The 22,229-nt window shown below is 38.8% G+C and overlaps 1 protein-coding gene across 1 annotated transcript in view; it reads left to right on the forward strand.

Annotated features, from left to right (window-relative positions):
- The window catches only part of LOC140994201 (protein diaphanous homolog 3-like), a 165,945-nt gene that overhangs the window by 74,918 nt on the left and 68,798 nt on the right, over window positions 1-22,229 (forward strand). The window contains exons 21-24 of the mRNA XM_073463751.1: window positions 321-560; window positions 4,823-4,952; window positions 12,443-12,567; window positions 17,920-18,084. Coding sequence (XP_073319852.1) covers window positions 321-560; window positions 4,823-4,952; window positions 12,443-12,567; window positions 17,920-18,084 — 660 coding nt within the window. The remainder of the gene's footprint in view (window positions 1-320; window positions 561-4,822; window positions 4,953-12,442; window positions 12,568-17,919; window positions 18,085-22,229) is intronic.

A 22,229-nucleotide genomic window follows, 5' to 3' on the forward strand; every position in this document is an offset into this window, starting at 1 on the left:
GACACTAACTCCACAATTAACTTACCAGACCTGGGTCCCAAATCAAATCACTGACAGCATCTATTACTACTGCCTAGCAACACTTTCCAGCATGCCGATTGCATGAATTTCTTTTTAAATTAGAAAGTCTAAATGTGAGTGTGCTCAAAGTGCAATTGTAGTCATTCTAAGTTTGACCATGTTCTCTGACTTTGTTCTGCTTTTTTTACATAATTTTCCTCACTCTTGCTTCCTTGTCTTTTCTATAATTATCCCTTTTCTTATTATTCTTTTCTCCTTAATGCATCCTTGTTTCCTCCATTTCTGTTCTCTTATCCCAGATGAGCAGTGTGAAGCGGCTTCGTCCTCGCCTAAGCCACATCCTCTTCCGGCTGCAGTTTGAGGAGCAGGTAAACAACCTGCGTCCTGATATCCTGGCCGTAAACGCAGCCTGCGATGAGGTCAGGAAAAGCCGCTCCTTTGGCCGCTTGCTGGAGCTGGTGCTGCTGCTGGGGAATTACATGAACGCAGGCTCACGAAACGCCCAGTCATATGGCTTTGACCTCAGCTCTCTCTGCAAGGTGAGGACTGAAATGCCGACCCTGCCATCAACTATACACATACCGTATGAAGTCTTTTATCCCTGCAGTGGCAGTGGTTCAACATAAGGGATGCACGTTTGAGGATAAAAACTCATCACATAAACCTTTTCAATAGATTTTCCACTGCTGTCTTTGCAGTTGGACTATAAAAGCACACATAAATCTAAGTTTAATATGGATACAAACTGAACTGTTTTTTTAGACCCCTTGCTTAAAAGATATCTCTCATTCTATTTAGTGCCGTCTCTGGTTAAACACATAATCACAAACCTCAAGACTGATAATGCTAATTTACAATATTATTATCATTTTGTACCATAAGTACAAGCCCTACTGTAGTCCAAAACAATCAATAGTGGTGAGAGTTTTGGAGATAAAACACACTCTTTTTATTCACAGTTAGTCATCAGAAAAATGTTTGATGACCTGAAGACAGATTCAGTGTCCAGAATGAATTCTGGAGATCAGTGTAGCTGGAGATCATTGGTAGCGATGCTATTAATGTGGCATATTTCACTGTCCTTGACATTGTGGTGAGTTAACTGCTGGAGAGAGTACAGTGAAGTGTTGTGTGTTGTCACTGCTGACCTCATGCACATTACACCGGATAATTTGCTCCTGAATCTCAGATACATAATGTGCCCGTTTACTTACAGTACACAGAGTCAGAAATGGCGTCAACGAAGCTACAAATGTGGATATGTCTTCCGTTTGGCGAGTAACTTAAATCGCGTAAGACTCTCCACCACTCTGACACTTTGTACTAAAAGTCATTTCATAAAACTATGCTGAGTCCTGCCGCATTTATCTCGATAAATTTATCTATGCGTCACTTTACTGTCAAAGTTTGAGACACTCAGAAGGACTTCATGGTGCATTCAGGTGCACGACTTGAACTCTGAAATCTACAGTGCTTCATTTAGCAAAGGTGCGCTACCATTGCACCGACAGGGAAGACATGGGTGCATTTCATTTTCTTTTTCTTCTTCTTTTTTTCTTCGGTTGAAATACTAATAATAAAAAAAAAATGAAAAAAAATGAGGTTTACATCTGTTATAGCTTTCTTGTTCTTTCACTACAGCACTTTTAATAATTAGATGTCAGAATAATAATAATATCCAATTAATTTCTGCATAGATTTGTAAAATCCTGTTTAAAAAAATCTTTGTTAATTGTTATCAGCAAACTCAACCATATTCTTGTACAACAGGTCGCCAAGTCGTCTATATTTTCCCAGTTGCTTTAGTGCAGCATTATTAAGTAATTCATTACTAAAGACTTGAGATGTGAAAGATATGATGTTAATTAATTGAAATTAAATGTTAATTTGTTATCAGCAATTGTTTCGGACCCCTGACATTAAATAAAAATCAGATGCAGACCTTTGAGTAATATGTTTTAGAACCCCTGATGCAAAATGTAAATCTTCGCCTGTACTGAGTGTCTGTGTTTACATACATGTGTTTCTGTGTGTGTTAGCCTCTTAGTGTGTAAGTGTTAGGATTTTTTTTTTTTTTACCACCTTGGCTGATCCCTATCAGTGATCCCTAAAGTGGTTGCTGTGATTAGAAATTTCATTTGAAACTATTTCATTTGATTGAACACTATCAGTCCCACAAGACAGATTTTTTTTTCTTTATCTGCTGGCGTCTATCAAAGCAGCCAAACCCAGGGAGTACTTTATTCTCATTCTCCTGTTCAGAATAGATAACTGAGGTTACGGCTAGCATCCCTTTGAAAGTTCACACACCCTGCAGGACTACCCATGCTTTGTGGGGCAGAGACATAGCAAATATGTATACCTTTGGATCTTCCGTGACAAGAAGAAGGAACAGCAGGTTTTCCTCTATGATAGTGATGGTGAGAACAGAGTGAAATCCTAGGGTAGCAGGAGACTTCTCCACTGGTTTCATTACAGCTATTGGCACACTGCAGTTTCCACAGTAACAACCACCGCAGCCATTTATCACTGCCACCTCTCTGCCCTGTTAGACTGGGTGCTTATGTTCATAAATTGTCAGTGCATGTGCGTACACCACATGGATTCATACATAGGTTATGGATTAGCATGACAATGATATAATCAATTATTAGAAGGAGAATGTGTTGTGTTTAGCGCATTTGTAATGCTGCTCTTCCTGTGTGTTGGCCTCCTTATCTTCGTGCTTGTATGTTGTGGAACCAAGGTGTGAGTCGATGTCAGAGGCAGGATATACAGAGGAAGACATCACCTTCGTGCCTGCCCCGACTTTGACAACTTAATTCCATGGCACACTCCACAGCACAGGAAAATTGCACCCAGCCCAACTGGAAAAAGCAAAATGTTTACATTGTCAACTATGATTACCATCCATCTAAATTCAGAGAGGGACCTTTTGTGAGTGAGCACTTGAGGCTTTTGAAAAAATGGGAAAACAGAAATGAAAAGAGAGATGAGAATGTTTGATTAGAGGAGATAATACAAACATGATTAAACCCAGCGGGGCTGAGTACACTGCTGTCTACCAATAGATCACCTAGAGAGATACACAGCAACGCACTCCACAGGAGGGATGTTTGGCGGGGATACTGAGAGACATCTTGGAATTAGACTGTAAAAGAGTGATGATGGAAATTTATCAGAGAAATTGAAAAATTGTTGTGTGTGGAGGAGAGAGAGGCATGAAGCGCAGGAGAGGTCATCACATTGTGAGTATGTGTCTACTGCATAAGAATGAGACATGAAATCGTCTGTAGCGCTTTCAACACTCTAAATTTATAAAGCTACTTAAGGTTACTGAATGAAGGTCAATATCCTTTGTCACATAACATCCATTTTATATGGTTATAGACAACACAAACTCTCCACTGTTACAAGAACATCTTTTTATTAGTCCAAGTGGAATTAAATTGAATTTTCTTTGTCTGCTTCAGCATACAATCTTCTCTGTAAATCAACTGTCCTGTGTTCTCCTTTCAGGGGAAAAAAATAATCAGAAACCAAAAGGGAGAAATGTATATCTATATCTTTTGGATTTACGAAAGCGTCCCATAGCTTTGCCTTTGTTTTATTGAATACTGTTAAGCATTCGCCTGTGCAAATGGAGACATTATTTTGATGCAGCCAGTCAAATCTTGCGTAAAGCTGTAATGTCAATGTTCGATCGTGTGCTCCTTACTCTTCAATACCATTCAATCAACCCACTGTCTGCTCTTGACATAGGGGTGACAGTGCAAGTTTGCTTACTTTTTCTACAGCGTAACAATACGGTGTAGCACTCACGACAGCTGTCAATCAAACATACCCTTTCGGCAGGCTGAGAAGAAAAGGAGCAGTTCTGATATTTCTTCAAGTATCTTTTATCTTCATTGTATGTAATGAAAAAAACCCCAAAAAAACTATTAACAATACATTTAAAAGAACATGTTGACATTATTCTTGACTACAAGAATGATGGCTAAATGTGATTTCAGTTGGACTTCAAGTAAGAAGGATTCTACAAATTCATATAAATTGATTTCTTCCCTTTAGAGATGTAACGTTACCTGTACAACAAATCTAACTATAAGGTTAGGGTTGGCATGCACAATTTTAAAGGAACATTTCACCCAAAAATCAGATCAAAATTCAGTCATTATCTAGTCACCCCATGGCGATGGAAAGTCAGGTTAAGTTTCATAGTCCACAAAACATTTAGCAGAAACTTCTCTGCAGCACTCTCCTAAACAGCTCGTCCAGCATAATCTAAGTCTCTGGAAGCCCTGAGATCCCAAATTGATTTGGAAAGACATTTTTTGTACATTATCGATGCACAGTAGAGCTCTTGCACCCACTTCAGATGGGTTGTGTGCTAATGCTTTTAGCTTAGCAGCTACAGTGAAGATTTTAGCTTAAAAAAGGGTGTAAATAACATCTTTTTCTTGTGGCTTCTGGAGACTTGGAGTGTTTTGTTTTTTTGTTTTATGTTAATGTTTTTTTACGTCTAAAACAAGTCCTCAGTTTAGGAGAATGCTGCAAGGCTGTTTTGATGTGAATCTCCTGAAATGTTAAGACCATGAAACTTAATGACTGAATTCTACTTATCCTTTAAGTGACCACTTAGTGCAAAACGTGCCAACACACTACCCCCCCCATCAGAGCAGTTTTATTGCACGGTCTATAGAATCTATTTGTTAATAGTGTCTTGAGACTAAAGGATCTAAAATAATTAAATAAGTCTTCATGTTTAACCTTTGTGTTGTGCATATGTGTTTTACTACAGCTGAAGGACACTAAGTCAGCAGACCAAAAGACCACATTACTCCACTTCCTGGCACAAGTATGTGAGGAGGAATATCCAAATGTGATCAAGTTTGTCGAAGAACTGGAGCACGTGGACCGAGCTAGCAGAGGTAATATACAATACTACCCATATGCAGAAACCTACTCACACACACTGTTATGCTATCCTGGCAGTTTGGGTATATTTGCCAGGTATTTTAAAAACAGACAGATTTAATAATATCTGACAGATATACAAAAGCCATCACTGTTTACCAGCACCATGGTACAGCGCATAATTTATTGTGACTCCTAAGCATGCACAGATCACTACTCTAATTATCAAGTAGCAAAGTAGTTGTTACTTGATAATTAGAATAGAGATTCTAACTCTGTGTCTACCTCTTACTTTCTCTGAGGCAATATCACAGTGTGATTATTGTAGTTATTTTGGTTTCCTGCTGGTGTCAACTTAAGTTCTTTAGCTCTCTAGATGCACAGGGAGTTTCATTCACTTCTCGTTGAATCAACATCCCTGCCGCTTAAAAATGCTAAATTAGCACTGAAATAGGTAGACTGTCTTTGAGCAAACAAAAGCATACATACAAGATGCGCTGTTTCTTTTTATTCTCTGTTTTGCAACTCAGTGACAATCATCGTCTGTCTGGAAGTCTCAAAAGCCAGCCTTGTTAGCTTTGAGTTAAATGAGAAAAGCCTTTTATGTTCTGTTCAGTGTGTTTTTAGAGGAGGGAATGCTATTAAAACTGACAACCGCATAATGTTTTTTGATATTTAAAGAACTTTGGCCTCTTGTTTGATGGTGGCCATTTCGCTGTATCGCCTGGCATAAACAATTGCGATGGTATGGACAATGGCAGTGGTAAATGATTGGAAAGGGGAGCCTAATGAAAAAGATAATGAGCTGTGTGGGTGTTCCAGCCATATAAACTACTGCTATCATAAACCTTATTTAAAAAGTGTTTCATTTAAAACCAGTTAAGTTTGACCATTGAGATCCATCAGCATTCAGACAAAAAAAAAAAAAGACTTTTACCCGAGCTCCTGCAAAGTAATCTGGGGGGAAATGCTGGGTTCGAGCAGCACCCAAACACAGTGCTAATGTCCAGCATGAAAAAAGCTTCAGTAACCACCAGAGTGACAATTTATATTATAGTGCATCAGTATGGAGAGAGGCATTGAAGGATGTGGTTTGGAGAGGTTAATGCATAAACAGAACAGCCTGTCTTAGACAAACTTCTTACCTTGATAGAAATGGAGCATTCTTCTTCTGCATTCCTCTGTTTTTACTTTGAGCTTTACTCTTACCTTCCTACTTTTGTAACTCTCTGGGGATTTTTCTTGGATTAGATGTTTGTTGATTCTGTAAACATGCATTGTATTTCACCAGTTTAGTGTTTGATCTATGCTACACTCTGCTCATCTGCACTGCTGTTTGAAAGTAACATTAATCTTCTGCCGTAGCGCATTTGCAAGAGTTATAGGCTTATTTTTCAAGAGAATACTTCAGGTTATGTCTCCAGCTCTGATGAAGAACAATAAATTGTTTGAATGTAGTTTAAGTCTTTATGTCACTTTAACACAAATTTACTTTTCATGCCTCAGGCAACGTGTTTTCAAGTTATCAGTCCATATGTCTGTGTACCTGTTTGTCCTTCAATCCCATTCTAATGAACATGATATCTCAGGAATGCCTTGAGGGAAATTCTTCAGATTTGGCACAAACTTCCACTAGATTGTGGTGGTCAAAGATTAAGGTAACTGTGACTTCACAAAACACACATGTCCACATCCCTAGAAAACACAGTCATATAGAAGTAAAGAAACCAGGAAATATTTTCACTTTTTTTTTCTTCATAAAAACATATTACTAAGCTAATTAATCAATTATCCAAATATTTGAAGATTCATTTAATTGATGACAACTAATAGATTAATTGTCAATTTAGTAACTACCTCAATTTCGCCAAAAACTACACATATTACCTCTGTATGACCTATGATTGTAAGACAGTGAGGCAGTAATTTTTCATTTCTTTATAATTTTACGTACAGCCATGGACACAAACACCCAGACACACAAATTCTCACACACTAGTTCGGCCAGTCTATCTAGAGTATCGTAAAGGTCACAGGCAAGCAGAGACAGACCGGGTGGTCAGAGGAGACTCTGTCGTGTTCTTTGTTCCTATTGCCATTGGCAATTCTCAGGAGGAAGTAGTGAGCAGCAGTCTGTGTACAGTATGTGTGTGCGGTCGCAGCATGTTTCTTGCCGCTCCAAAGAAGATTTTACCCACCCTACCGTTCCCAGCAGGAGGGAGTGAGGCAAAGGGTGAGGACGAGGAAAAAAAAGAGTGAGGATGAAATGTGTGTCTTTATTGTTTGGACTCTTCCTTGTACGGACCCCTCGAGGTTCTGTTGGTGCTTTAATAATCTGTGGATAATGATGCTCCTGTTGAGTGTTTCATTTCACCCAACTGTGCTGCCTATCCACAAGCCCTTGGCCAAGATTCATAAGTACAAAGGTGAGATCAATCGAAAGTGCAATGCTTGGATCTTACTTCAAGCTCTGTCCACCTTCTTACTTCATGGACCTCAAGCTGAGTATATATTTGCATTTATATAGATTGTATTTTTTTTCCTGTGCCAATGTCTTGCTCTGTGTTTCTGTGCAATTATGAGATGCATATACTAAGTGTCTCATCTCTTCATATCTAGTATTCAGACGCACAAATCCCATTTCATCTTTGCAAACCATGCTCTTGAGTGGCTTCCTTTTCATCAGGTCTGACAGCCATTCGGGAGGCCTGAAGACGCACTAAAAGGCTGCATTACATTCATAGACGCTAACCAAAGAGCTTACTTGAGCATGAAAACAGGGTTGGATCGAGGTAGCAGTAATGATTTGCGCTTCTGTTGCAAAAGCCGCCTCTTTTGACTGTGTGTAACACAGCCTTCGTTTCCCCCATTGCCAATCCCGTCTCTCATGGAAGCAAAACTGCAGCTTAGTTCAGGGTTCCTTTGTGTCTGCCTTCTTATTTCTGCCCCTCTCTTTTCTTTTCAGCACTACAATCATTATTTCTCCTGACACGGAGAAGCAGCCCTGGTGTGCTGCTTCTCTCTGTCATTTTCCATGTATCTATCTATGTATCTATTTATCTGTCTGTCAATATCTCCCTGTCTCTGTCTGTCTATTTTTCTTGTCTGTCTCCCTGTCTGGTTTTTGGTCTATCAATCTTTCTCTCTGTCCCCTTTCTCTTCTATTCCTATTTCTTTTGTCCCTCATCACAAACACATGCACAAGACACAGCCACTCGGGTTTAAGTAATTAGGGCGGTTTGTTGCACGGTACTTGGTGCTTAGTTTGATGTTGAAATCAGACGAACATGGAGACATATTAATGTGCTCAACCTGGCTACTTCAGCTTGTAACTCTTCAAATAGCGCCTGTCAGCAGCAGAAACATCGTTCAGTTGGAAAGCTATGCATAATGCTAAATAGACATGTCTTTATAAATTTTATTTTGCAGCAAAGGTGGAGAAGCTGTTTTGGTTCTGTTTCTGTTCAAGGCTTGTGGCCCTGAGGAGTCATTAAGTAATAATGTGAGGATTCAACTACATTGAGATGGTTCTTAAATATTTGGCTCAAGCCTTATTTGTAGTTTTGCCACATGAAGTCTGAGCGACAAGCCTCATGTTGAATATATATAGAATGAACAGTCTACACGGCAACTTAGAATTCAGTGACCTTCATGCTCTTTTTGTATGTAGTAGGTGCTCAGCATGTGGAGTGTGTGCACCGAGATTTCTGGCAGTACAAGTCTCCAGTTCCGAGCCTCTGGCACCATCAGTCTACTCCCACTTGTCTGTCAGGCTTTGGCCTAAGAGGGCAGATCTGCGTATTTTCCAGTCTCTTAATTTCCATACATCAAAGTATGATCTATAGTGGAGCTCTGTGTGTAGCTGAGCTGTTTGCGAGTATGCGCGGTTGTGTGCCTACACTCAGTCTCATTTATAGCACAGCAGGTTTGCAGAGTAATAAAAGGATGTCAATGGGGGATTTGACCTCCACAAATATTCCAATTATTATTCTTCTAAAACATCCTATATCTGTCTGCAACCCCTCTGGACCACAGAGGCATTCAGGCCCCACTGCTCATAAAAATCACTCACGCTCAACACACAGAAAGAGAAAGCAAGAGCAGGGTGACCAGAGAGAACAAATAAGACATGGAAACAGCCTTTTATGTTGTATCTCCCTCTCTGCTCGTCACCGTACCCAGAGCAATTATTTTACAATTCTTAACTTGTATATGACAGATGTGTGTTTATATCGAGCATCAGCATCGTCTGTTTTGAAACACATTTCTGTGTGTTTAACAAAACAAACCAGCTGCTACACTCAGTCCCAGGCAGATTTTCTCATGAAACATTTGCCTCAACTTTTGTCACCTGCATGTTTTGTCTTGGTCACATGCCCTTCCACCTGGGGGAGCCTCTTCAACAGAAGATTGATCTTCGGTTTTGCTCTCTGTCTCGCCCTCCCTTACTCTTTTTTCAATCAGTGCACCATCACCGCGCTTTAATCATTTCTATTAACAGGCTGCCTGTCTGGCGTCCTTCCACCTCTGCATGCTGCCCGCATCAGACTTTTGGTTGCTTGGTTATGCAGAAGGCTTTTAGGGAAAAAAAAGACGATGATTAAAATGAAAATGATGGCGCTGGTGAAGTGTCAGTTTTTGATTGTTTACTAAAATGTTTTTTGGACAATTTTATCTATCATACTAATCATATTCGGCATTGGTCAGATGTCTGGAAAACATTGATTATTTAGTCAACGATTTATAGCTATTTTATGAGTTTTGACAGAATCCAAAGAATTTCTGTAAAGTGGCAATCAGCCCTAAGGCTTAAAGGTCCAATATACAACATTCAGACTCACTGGATGTCAGGAAACAACAATTTACTATGTAAAGATATAGTGGAGTAAAGATGTCCTGAGCAGAGAGTGACGTCACACTCCCTATCTGTGTGCTCTTATTATTGTCATTATTGAGCTTCTATGTTTTTTGTTTTAGAGCCGCTCCGGCCGTGTGTGCATGTTAGTGCATGTGAGCCCCCTCCATTTGGACTGCTGGACCACCCCGTTTATAGACACAGCGAGCTCTGTGTGTGTGTGTGTGTGTGTGTGTGTGTGATCTGACTTATGCCACTTTTGGGGACAAACACCACAGTCAAGACAGCATTTGCATGAAAAATAGGTCTACCTAACCTTTAGCACCTCAAGAGTAGCCTGTGGACTTCCACAGACTTCCATGGGAAAACTGCAGTCTTGGGGTCCTAAGTATTTTCATGCGAATGCAATCTTGACTCTGGCGTTTGTCCCCAAAAGTTACATAAGTCAGTAAGTCTGTCATAAGGCTAGTTGATACTGTATGTCAGCGTCATGTCAATACCAATAAGGTAAAAGTAATGTCTCCCAATATTCCGGCCATTATTTTACTATTCTTTTATAAGTAGCAATGATTAACTTAGGCGGCAGTATTTTGACATTTTGTGATGCGTTTGGAGTGCTGCTAAATTGTCAATTTTTATTTATACCATTGACTTATTCACCTATAGCATAATAAAACAGAGCCTGAGAGGCAGGAAGGAGAGCAGTGTGACTCTTTAAGAAGATCGCGATGACTTCCCCATGAACTGATAATTACCATATCTGAATTGAAGAACAATGTTCTTTTTAATATATGATATTAAACTGGGTAAATACATGATACATATACATATACATACATACATATATACATATTACAGATGAACTTGTTAGCACAATAGTGGCAGAGTCACTGATTATGTAAAATATGAGGCTTTAAAGGGCAAAAACAGCTTTTAAGTAGTCATTATCAAGTAAAATCGTAAAAAAGCCAGGGCTTAATTTCACACAGGTGTTATAAAATTGTATTCATGACTGATATCAAGTGAACACTTGTTATGTGATTCTGTATTTGTTGATTTTCCAAAAGATGAATGGGATTGTTTGACAATTTTCCTGTCCAGATTGGCAGAGTGGTTTCTTACCTAAGTAAAAGTCAACGTAATAGTCAGTCAGTGCAGAGCAGTATTGACTGATTTAGACATCATTGCTCACAATGTAGTCTGTGTCAAGAGTTTAGAAGGAATGGTGTGCTGTGACATTTTCAGTGTGTACGACGGATTGTTAACAATTAGTGTCGGCGCGTACTATAATGGGGTGGGGGGGGCGATGATGGGGAGAGCAGCAAAAAAACAAAAACAAAGGAAACAGAGAATGAACATAAACAGATAAATTACTAAGAGTACCCTCTAATAAAGAAGAAGGACTTTCCGGACAGGTTGAAACATACAATAAATATAAGGAACTTATGTGATAATGAGTTGTCAGGTAAAGATGCAGTCAGTGTACTTTAGTGTGAGTGTTATATGGTGATTAGTTACTGCAGTGTTTTAGCCTTCTTTCTAAATCACGAGTGGAAGCATTAAAAGCAGAATTAAAAGTGCCACCTGAGATTCCTCTCAGCCAGGAGAATGCACAAATGTATATATTTTTTTGTACATACATTCACATGCTGAACTAAGAAATCTTTGAAAAGACTATATTTACATTCCATTAAAGTTACAATTGTCAGAGAAATCGGAGAAACTCTACAACTTCAGCAGACTTCAAAATGTTTGTAGTGAAACTGTCTGATTGAACAAGTGTGTATGTCAAAGACAGTATATTCCCATCAGTAAATGGGGTTTATGCTATAAATTCAGTGAGAAGCTTAGCTACATAGAAGTACTCTCTCTTTTTTCCTTTTCATATGGCATGTATTAGGATCAAGGGACATTTGAAACTACTTAAAAATAAGAGGCTTATGCCTTTTTGTCAAGTAGGGTCTAATCAGGGTAATTTAAGCCATATGCTATATTCAGTGACTAGCTTAAAGTGTCAGCCATGACCAACTTAACAGAAAGTTAGGCTCAGTATTCGCCTGCTCTCCCACCTGCATCATCCATGCACCTGTTGGTAAGACTAAAGGCAAAGGATGAAGGAGGTATTTCTATTTCAATAGCCATTTTCATACTTTGAGGCTGCAGTTTTGAATCTGTTGCTCTGTTTGTGTTACTGAAAAGCCACACATTCTGTTTCAATTTATGAGCAAACACAGTATTTTGCTTTCACTACTACTATCGTATTCTTATATCAATTTAATGGTTTACGACTTACACATGAGTATATAAGAGGCACAGAATAATAACACTATGTATTGAACGAACCCCTCACTTGATGTTTATTTTTTCCTCAGTCATTGTTTATTCCCAATGGTGTTTCTGGCACAGTGTGAGCTCATAATAAGCATGCTTTGCAATTGAGCTGGCTTCTCTCTCATTTTCCCTGTTATTTTTTTGTATGTTGTTTTTCTCTGATGCTTTTAGAACCTCAAAATAATAATGCATTTGATTGTACCTGTAATTGAGTTGTCTTTTTTGTGTGCTTCTTTCTTCACATTTCCTTGACACGTGGCTGTGTGCTTTTACAAATGTGTATGTGTGTGTACTGATATATGTGGATGTGTGTGTCAGTATCTGCAGAGAATCTGGAAAAGAGCCTCAGGCAGATGGAGAGGCAGCTGCTGCAGCTGGAGAGAGACCTGGAGACTTTCTCCTCCCCCGATGACCCAAACGACATGTTCTGCACTAAAATGGCTATATCCTTTACACACGCATGCATTCACTCACTCACCAGTCTAGGGAATTATTCAATGGGTTTACTGTAATGAATCAAACGGTACAAAAGTTAGAGGAATTTATGTTTACTTTAAACACTGCGGTGCTGCAAAGGGTTGCAAAGAACAGGTTTTCATAGCTTAACACAGAGTTGAACTTGTGGTATGAAAGGATGAACTCTCAAGTTTTTGGTTAATCAAATACCCAATAAAACACATGTCTTTAACGTTTTACATAATTAAATACTCATCCTGTGTTTCCATTAGTTCCCATTGCTTTCCACCTGGATTGAAAAACTAAATGTGAAACTAGTAAAAGTGACTCCAATCTTCTCCCTCCAAATGGAAATTATCACCACTTTGTTTTCACAAAGAAAATCCAAAACAAATAAGGGTGTGTGATATAACCAAAATCAAAGTCATTACATACAGTAATGTATGTATATCACGGCCATGGTATATAGCATGATACAGTAGTCGTTCAGTAAATTCAGTTAAGAAATGGTTTAAAATAAGTACAATGTAGCTTCATTTAATTTGTTTATTTTCTGCTTTTATTTTGAGCTTCTATTCAATGCATGTAAAAAACAAAAGACTTCATATCGCCCAATACTATGAAGTCATTGTAAATCGTTCAAGAAAATATACAGTAGATGTATAATATGCTGTTAAACAGAAAAGAAAGGAGACAACGATAGTCCTGCCTGACTTGGTCCTATGCCTACAGTACACATGGTTTTCTTTCCACTGTTGATGTAGTGAGCAAGTGAAGAGTGGCATCCCACTCTATAGTCCGTTTTTTGTGCCAGTGCCCCTTCAGCTCTTGTTCTAAAGGAGGCTTCACGCTGAGGGCAACGTCATAAATGAGGGGAATGGTTAGAGAGGGCGAACTGAGACAAAGCCTTCCTCGTCTTTCTGTCACTCTCTTGCTCTCTCACAGCAATAGTCATTGTTGAATGTTCCCAGAGACGGAACAAGAGCAATTTAATATGTTTAATTCAATTGTCAGTTTATGAATACGAAACAAAAGTGCTAATTCACAAATGCATAAATACATAATTTTTCTTCATTGTTACCCTGCCTACTTCGGATATTCACGTCCACTGCTGACAGCTGTCCATATCTGTGTGGCAGCAGTGTTAATTATTTACTGTCCTCTGAGGTAGTTCTAGAGGATCAGGTTGACAGGCCTGTGTCAGACCAGGTGTAAGTGTGTGTTCAATAATACACCCTGTACCTAGCCCCCTTCATGTAGTTTTGATCAATAGCCTTGGGCTGGGGCACTGATGGCTTGTGCTGTAGTAGTTAGCAGTGAACTTGAGTGAAAGACTAAAGGTTCACTGAGAATGGATTTGACAGCTCTGTCTTTTACCGCTTTGCTTTCCAGTGCCAGGTGGACTGCACAAAATGTCTAATCTTAGCAACAGTGATTAAAAAGTCCATCAGATTTAAAATTAAATCTTAATTCACTGAAACCAGAAACTAAATGTCAGCTAGACACATGCTCACAGTATACATTCAATCATCCAGGCCAGTGCCCCTGCCATCCATATGCAAACCTCACAATCCACACTGTGCTCAGGTTTTTGGGACACATGATTCAACCGAGATAAACATGTAGTATTGATTAAACAACTTAGATATGTGAGTTTTATGCACCTTTAAAATGACTAAATTAAAAGATCCCCATATGTATTATTGTATTAAATAAGTATTGAGTATTTTTTTATAATTTCTTGTTTATTATTATCTTAGTATTATATAATTTCATATTGTTTCCATCCACTACTGTTATGCGATTATTAGGAGTTGGTTCATGGACATAAGCAGTAGGTGGTGTAAGTGACTTGGGTGTGTGAGGAGGAATAAATCAGTCCAGGGTCAGGGTTTTCCTCATAACTTTTTAGACACAGCACAGTCAACTACCCAGTCTCTCTACTCTCCGTCTTCCCTCTGTTCTCAACCCAATGAGGTACCAGCTGCCTGTGCAGCATCAACTGAAATACCTGATACTTAAATATCAACTTAACATTACTGTAAACACTTAATATATGTAAACAAGATGAAAGCAATTCCATAAGAACATACTGAACTTATGTCTGTACAATAATGTTTAAATCTGTGTTTACATAACTTTGTGTACATATCACATATTCACTCTTACAGTGGCACAAATTTTCCAGACAGAAAACCTGAAAAGGAGCAAAACAGTAGAAAACACGATGCAGATAAGTTTGTGTTTGTTTCTCGTATCAATGTGTGGAAGTTTACGTCAGATCGGTGAGGAGCAATAGCTATTGTTTACATAATGTTGTAAATTATTCTGATTCCCTGAATATTTAAAGAAAAAAAACAAACAAACACTTAAAACAAAAACAGCAAGAGCTCCAGAGCGATAGTTCTAACTCTGATTCTTATTATTATTAATCTATATGTGGATTTTAATCAACACTGGTAATCCATGTTTGTATAATCTAAAAAAACAAGCTCTTAAAAGTTTTTTTTATTTTGACTTGACCCTACTCCAGTATCTCACATGAGTCAACTGACATTATTGAGCATAATGGTTGTATTTATGAAGATTTCCAATTATCCACATCATAGGATATCTAAAAGTACATGATCAAAGACAAAGAGGGATTTACCGTTTATGCTCTTGAACCCCTTGACAGATGATACAATCACGTTAAAATTTAAGACATTGTAGCTCCACCTGCAACTGATGAAGTTTGCTGGTGGCATTTGTTACCAAACAAGCATATCTACAGTTAACAGCTAAACATGAGATGCCTGCAGTCACACATTGGTGAAAATTCCATTATCACTTCATGTGCCACTCGAGTATGCAGTTACCATGCTACAGTATCCGTCTAGTGTTACACTTATGAATGTGAGCTAAGCCTGTGAGGATGGCAGATTACAACAGGAGAAAAAAACAGAAGGAGGATGAATAAATGAATGATGGGGGAAGGAAATATGAATGGAAAAGAGTATATGATCAGTAAGAAAGCAAGGGTGAACAGGAATTGTTGAAAATGAGCTGCGGTAGATCACTACTTTTCTCTAAGATAGGGAAGTCAGGAGAGATATTTTGCACCCCATGATACTTATCAACCATGGCTTTCGGCTATTTCTTCTTTTCTCTCTCTCTCTTGCTTTCCATCACCTGCTCACGCTTTCCGTGTGCCTCTTTTCCCCAGCTCCTGCCTTGGAAAGATATTACTGACAAGTCAATCTGAGAGCAGTGCCCATTGAACAGCATTTACCCAGCTGTGAATAGGTACTCCCATCCCCAGCCAGATTCAACGGAGGCCAGACGTCAAATAGGTGCACCAATTGAGCTATAATGAAGGGGCACAATAGGAGCCAGTGATGCTGCCAACATAATTGTGCTACCACACAGACACTGTTGCTTCTTATCTGCCATGAGACAAGGATGCTGGGGTCATTTGCAGGCCTGCTAGTAAGGGACAAATCATTTTCTTTCTTTTCATTGATTTACACAGAAAATTGCCCAGACTTTTGAAAAGAAGCAAATTTGTTCAAACTGGTTCAAACTCAGACTTTATTTCCTTGTGCCTCAAACGTTTTGATTTTTGTTAAGCAGGGTCGTCATGTGGAAAGCACCTTTATGCGATATGCTTTAGGAAACAGAAATACAAACACAAAAGAGCTAATGATGCAGCTTTTATATCAAATTATTTTTGAACAGTAAATTCATGATTGCTAGATTTCCAGATTGAGTGTGTTGTGACTTACTGTAGACTTGTTTAACAGCATGCCCTCGGAGTGTGGGATGTGTGTTAGCGCTCTCGCTTTCCACCTCACTTTGCTCTGACACTGACACCTTATGTTGACACAGCTATTACCTATTTGTCCTCGTCCACACAAACCTACCAGCATAGCAGAGCTGTCCTTTTGCTTTGCTTAGTTTAACCAGGAGGACCTTTTAATGCTCTTCAATCTTCCATGCTAGTCAGTTTTGGTCGGTTTGTACAGGCAATCTTAAAAGCAGCAATATTTGCTCGACCTCTGTGTGTTGTACCAGATAACCTGCATCTGTGAGGACCAGCTCTTGACACTATGCTTGGGACATTTTATGTGCAAAGACATGTTCCTAGTCCACAATAAAAGCTAATTTTGGGGAGGCTAAAAAAGATGAACTTTTGCTGCATTTGACACACAGCCAGTGCTCAGAGCAAAGATAAATGCAAATACATTATTATCTGTCATGTTTACATTGAATGTAAAATTTGTTCTGAAATTAAATCTGTGAGCTTATTCGTAAATTACATGGTTCCTACGTAGTATCAAAAAGCATGGAACTTGATGAGACTAATTATCAGTGCTAGATAATTCCGGAAGAAAGAAAAGAAAGTTTGGAACATTTCTACAATTTTTCATACAAGCAGAGTTTTTTTCATTTGATATTGTGAAAAACAAGGCATGAAGATAGTTTGAAAGAAATACGGCAATTTATTCGACATATAACATCATAAATAACCAAATGTTAAACTTGTCTGACAATTTATGAGTTGTGCAGTTTTTTATTTATCAGAAAGGTCCACAGACTGTCTTTTCTGCACAAGGAAACTGTACCTTTTTGGTGGCCTTTGTCATTTCCATGGACATATTGAATAAACAAGGCTGCACTGACGCTGTGAAAATAAAATAATTTTACTTTCTTATTTATAAACGAGACAAATATGGATAAGAACAATAATATAACTTTATTCATTCAATATGTTGAGGGAAACCAAGACAATTATACCAGCTAGTTTACCTCCTCGTTTGGTAGGGATCTTTGACAGTGGAACGTCGTCCAGCTTTCTGCGTAGGAATGGCATATAAAGTCAGAATTTATAACATACATGTTAAAAGTTGTTTTTCAAAGAATGTATTCACATATAAAACTATCTAGCTATCTATACTCTGATGTCAGATACGGTCTAAAAAATCTAAAGAGAAATCTGGAAAGACACGGAATTATGAAATTGTATGTGTTTATATTTGCAGTTAATATTGTGCATGTCAGAGAAACCAGTATACTTTGCCAGCAGCCAGATTTGAGTCACAGATGCTGTAGGCTGCAGGGGTCAAAGCAGTGAACACACTTTGTTAGTAACCTGACTGACAGTATCAGAGCTTCGAATGCCAACATCAGTTTACCACTGACTGAGCCTTAGATCCTTATGGCAACATATGTGAATTCTTTCTGTTAATTTCCCTAGATATTGATATCTTGCTGTCAAATAGGGGAATAGTGTTCCTCCGACATTTAATGAGCATAGAATGTGGGATAGATGTGTTGTTGACCTTGACAGCAACCCTCACAGCTTCAGCAAGGTTGCACGGGAGCAGTATGGCAAGCTGGTGATAATGCACAGCAATATGGAGACGCTGTATCAGAACGTGCTGGAGTACTTTGCCGTCGATCCCAAGAAGACCTCTGTGGAGGAGCTGTTCACCGATCTCAGCAACTTCCGTTCCATGTTCACTGTGAGTATTCAGTTCTATAGATGGACCCAGAGGAGAAACATCAAAGCTGGTTTGAGCATGTTGTGTGGAAGTGAAAACTGTTCACATTTGATCCAGATGGGGGTGGCTGATGGTTGATGTGTTGATTCTCAGTGGGATTGGCATTACTTGGATTTGTTTTTCATTACAGAAAATCATTTGATGATTACATTATATATAATATAAATAGAATGATCATCACAATTTAGCTTAAATGACATGTTGATGTTTACCAGAAATGTTTTTGTTGCTTATTGAAGAATTTAATAAAATTATGTGCCTATTCATGTGAAAATAATGCCATTTTAAAGGCCTGATTAGTAATTGTTTTGAGTTGCGTGTATGTTCGTCTTTTATCATTAGTCTCTGGAAACCTTTTTGGTTTTAAACAATGCTGAGGTTAGCAAACCGTGAACAGCATCTAAAAAATTAATAGATTGGTTTTTGTTGTCTAGATTTGGAGATAAATTTTGGAGTGATAGCTGGTCCATTCATTTAAAAAATTGGTGGACAATGCTGCATCTTTTTGTAAACAACCTTGTATACCAAAAAGCACAAGACATGAGAATTGTTTGTTAGAATATAGTTGAGTATGTCAAGTGGTCTTTTAACATTTTTAAAAGTTTTTTCTTCATTGGCTGTGTCAACATAGAACCTAAGCTGTTTTCCACGTCATTGTGGTATAATAAAAAAGCAGAACAGTCCTGTGTACTCAAGTCCCACCCAGACGTTTATGTCATCACTAAGCTCTGTGGCCTTATCAGTCTGGCGCTACTGTGAGCTGTGGTGCTGTGGAGACCCACTGTGTTTAATCAGCAGGATTAGTGGCACAGGCCACTGGGTGCGACAGATAATAGTAGCTAATTAGCCCACTAAAGTTCCTGCCCTGCCCCCAACTTAACATCTACCTCACGCACACAAATGGATTTCATGCCTCTTTGCCTTTTTTTCTGCATAGTCATTAGTTATGATTTAGATTTTCCTGTACTCCAAAGATTTGTCTGTACATTTGTGTAGTTTTCTGGGAGAGTAGTGGAGGTACATTGGTACTTTTTTATGTTAAGCTCAGAATTGAGCAAGTAGGACTTCACATCTATTGCAAACTTTGTTTTCCATTTTGAATGTTTTCTATGATTTATTCATGGTCAGAAATGGTATCATGGTAAAGGAGGCTAGAGATGCACTGAAATTACAGTACAGTACAGTAATTATAGTACCAACAGTACAATGTATTCTTCTCAAACACAACTCAGAGTATTAGTTACTTTTTGACCATTGATGTTTAATGCAACGGGCATTCAGTGTTCTCCAAATCTTCAGTCTAAATGACTCCTAACTCCTGCGCTGTTCTGCTCAGTAGTCATGGTCAACCCTACAAACCTGGGCCTGTTTTTTTTTTTTTTGTCCATATGTCAGGGTTTTTTATTTGCCTGTTTGTGATCGGATAGCCTTATTGGCTACATTGCAGATTAAAAGGTTAGATATTAATTTAAATTGTACGTAGTACTCATTATGATTTTAAAAGTACTCATAAAAGTCCCAAAAAATTACAATCATTTGAATAGATGTAATTAGTTACTTCCACCCCTGATTTTGTTCTTGTTGGTTTTATTCCCTCTTTTGTGGCAAAACTTGTTTCAATCATTCAGTTCGTCATTGCGGTCTTTGAAAAAGCAAACATTCGGCCATAGAATTTATGAAACCCTTTACTATAACCTTTTTTTACAGGAAGAAAAAGATTCTTCTTTTGAAAAGTAACTGCTTCAAAAGCCTTTTTACCCTTGCAAACAGGTGGCAAGGTATTCATGAACCAAAAGCTTTTAAATGTGCCAGCAATGTGACACATCAGATAAACATGACAAACAAATGCTGTCAGTACATGTCATTTTATTTGCAGATAGGCCAATAGCAGTCAACAAGGTGAATATCAGCCGATACCAATGTTTGGACAATAAATTGGTGCTCCTTATTTGATACATAGGTTCAGACTGGGATCTCTCTTTTTCTCCTAAAATCACCCTTCTGCAGTGACACTAAGGTGTGCCTAATATAAACATTTCCAGTTGCCTGTACACAATATATACTCTACTCTTAGTCTGACAAGAGATTTTTGAACAGTTTTAAATATGTCTACAGTGACTCTTTTGTCTGTTATGTCCTCATTTAATTCTACCTGACCACTAAACTAACAATTAACAGTCTTTGAGGATCAGTATTTTTTAAGCAATCTAAAAAGCTAAACTGTGAGGCACTGCAAGTACAGTTTATCTATGTTGACCTTGCATCCGTATTTAAAGGAGACTTATGATCATTTTAGGTTCATGATTTTATTTTGGGTTACTACTAGAATAGGTTTACATGCTTTAGTGCTCAAAAACACATCAGTTTTCTCATACTGCTGCAGCACTGTATTCCCCCTCTGACTGAAACGCTCTGGGTTCACTCATGTCCCTTTAAAATCCTCCATTGAGAATACCCAGTCTCCTCTGATTGGTCAGTTCACACATGCCTGACCCAGCACCGCTAACAACAACAGAGCAGCTGTGCTAAATCAGTTCTTACGTGCCAAACAAGCCAGAAGACATAAATTATGCAAACGTGTGACTCTGTGACGTGGTGTGAGTTAAAGGTGAGACTACTGACGAGGTCTTTCTGGAGCAGTGTTTTCTGTGGGAGAGAGGAGCTTCTTGCCGTGGACTTGACCGTTTTAACTTTCAAAATCTGTTACATGCACAAGAACATATATAAAACACTGATGGCAGGGAAAAAACAGAAAGGTATAATAGGTCTCCTTCAAAGCTGCATATGATTTATAACTTTTTTACCTTGAGGCACAAAATGTTTCATTAGTCCTGCCCTCTTCCCTTCTTACATGATCAAATTCACCCCCTAACACTTGGGTGTCACACATCCTGATGTGCTGGCTGCTGTATTTGGCATTTAACCTTAGGATGAATTAACTACAATATCCACACAGTCCTCACAGGCACAAAGAACCACACAGTCAGAGAAAAAGATTCCCATATGCTTTGCTTTTAACCTGGCTGTTCCTTTTCTTTCACTTATGTTATTGATCTCAGGACTTCTCTGTGCTGTGAGGCTTTGCCTCACTTAAATAGCCACAGTTCACCAGTTTCTTTGTTCAGATAGGAATGAGACCCAGAGTGATTGATAATAAACCTCAGCATGTTCCATGCATACATTTAATAATAGTTAATAATAATGAGAAGAATATACAGACTGTTGATGATTTTATGCTGCAGCTGTCATCCCTTTCATTTTAGCTCCATGGTTCAGGCTTGATTTTTTGCAGTTAGGTTTTATGTCCTGACCAAACATAACAGTTAATGACTGTGCCAGTGAAAGGTGAACAAGCCAAGTGTTATAAAGACCAGCTTTATATGGTCAAAACTCCCAAGGTAGCTATTTATTCCCCTGTGATAGGTCAAGGTGTAAGCAGCTTACACCCTCAGCAATTTGTTCAAATGGTCACATCACACAGACATATCTTGGGAGAGCCAAGGCTAGGTCAGTGAACGAAGGCATACAGTAAATTCTCAGCACCGTAACCTCTCGGTCAAATCTGTGTCAGCGTTTACCCTGCCTTGCCAAGGCCCATGCTAATAGGTGCGTGCAGTCTATAGACCACTGCCTGAAGCGAACTGAGCCTTGAACTGCGTGTCTGTTGCTGGCATAAAAAAATGTGTGTGTGTGTGTGTGTCTGTGTGCGCGCATGTTTGTTTGTGTGCGTATGTCATTTTGTGTTGGCAATTTTTTATAGGGAAAGCTGCTTAGCTTTTTCACACACAAAGACGTACGTACACACACACTCGTACACACACATACAGCATGCTCAGTCACCCGTAGGAAGGAGACCCAGGGCGAGGCCGCACATCTGACAGGAATCCAATTGAGCGTGTCTAATGGCGGACATCCAGGAGAGGAGGAGGGGGAAACAGACCTGCAGTGATGAAGGAGAGCGGAGGGCAATTTCCTCAGAGAGCTGGTTCTCTCTCTCTCTCTACCTTTCTTCCTCTTTCTCTCCCCCAGCTCAACATTACAGTAAAAGTGAATGCTTTGTCAGACGGCAGCGATCACATGACTCTTCACCATCTTTGTAGTTTCAG

This window comes from Pagrus major, chromosome 4, assembly GCF_040436345.1.
Source record: "Pagrus major chromosome 4, Pma_NU_1.0".
NCBI lineage: Eukaryota > Metazoa > Chordata > Actinopteri > Spariformes > Sparidae > Pagrus > Pagrus major.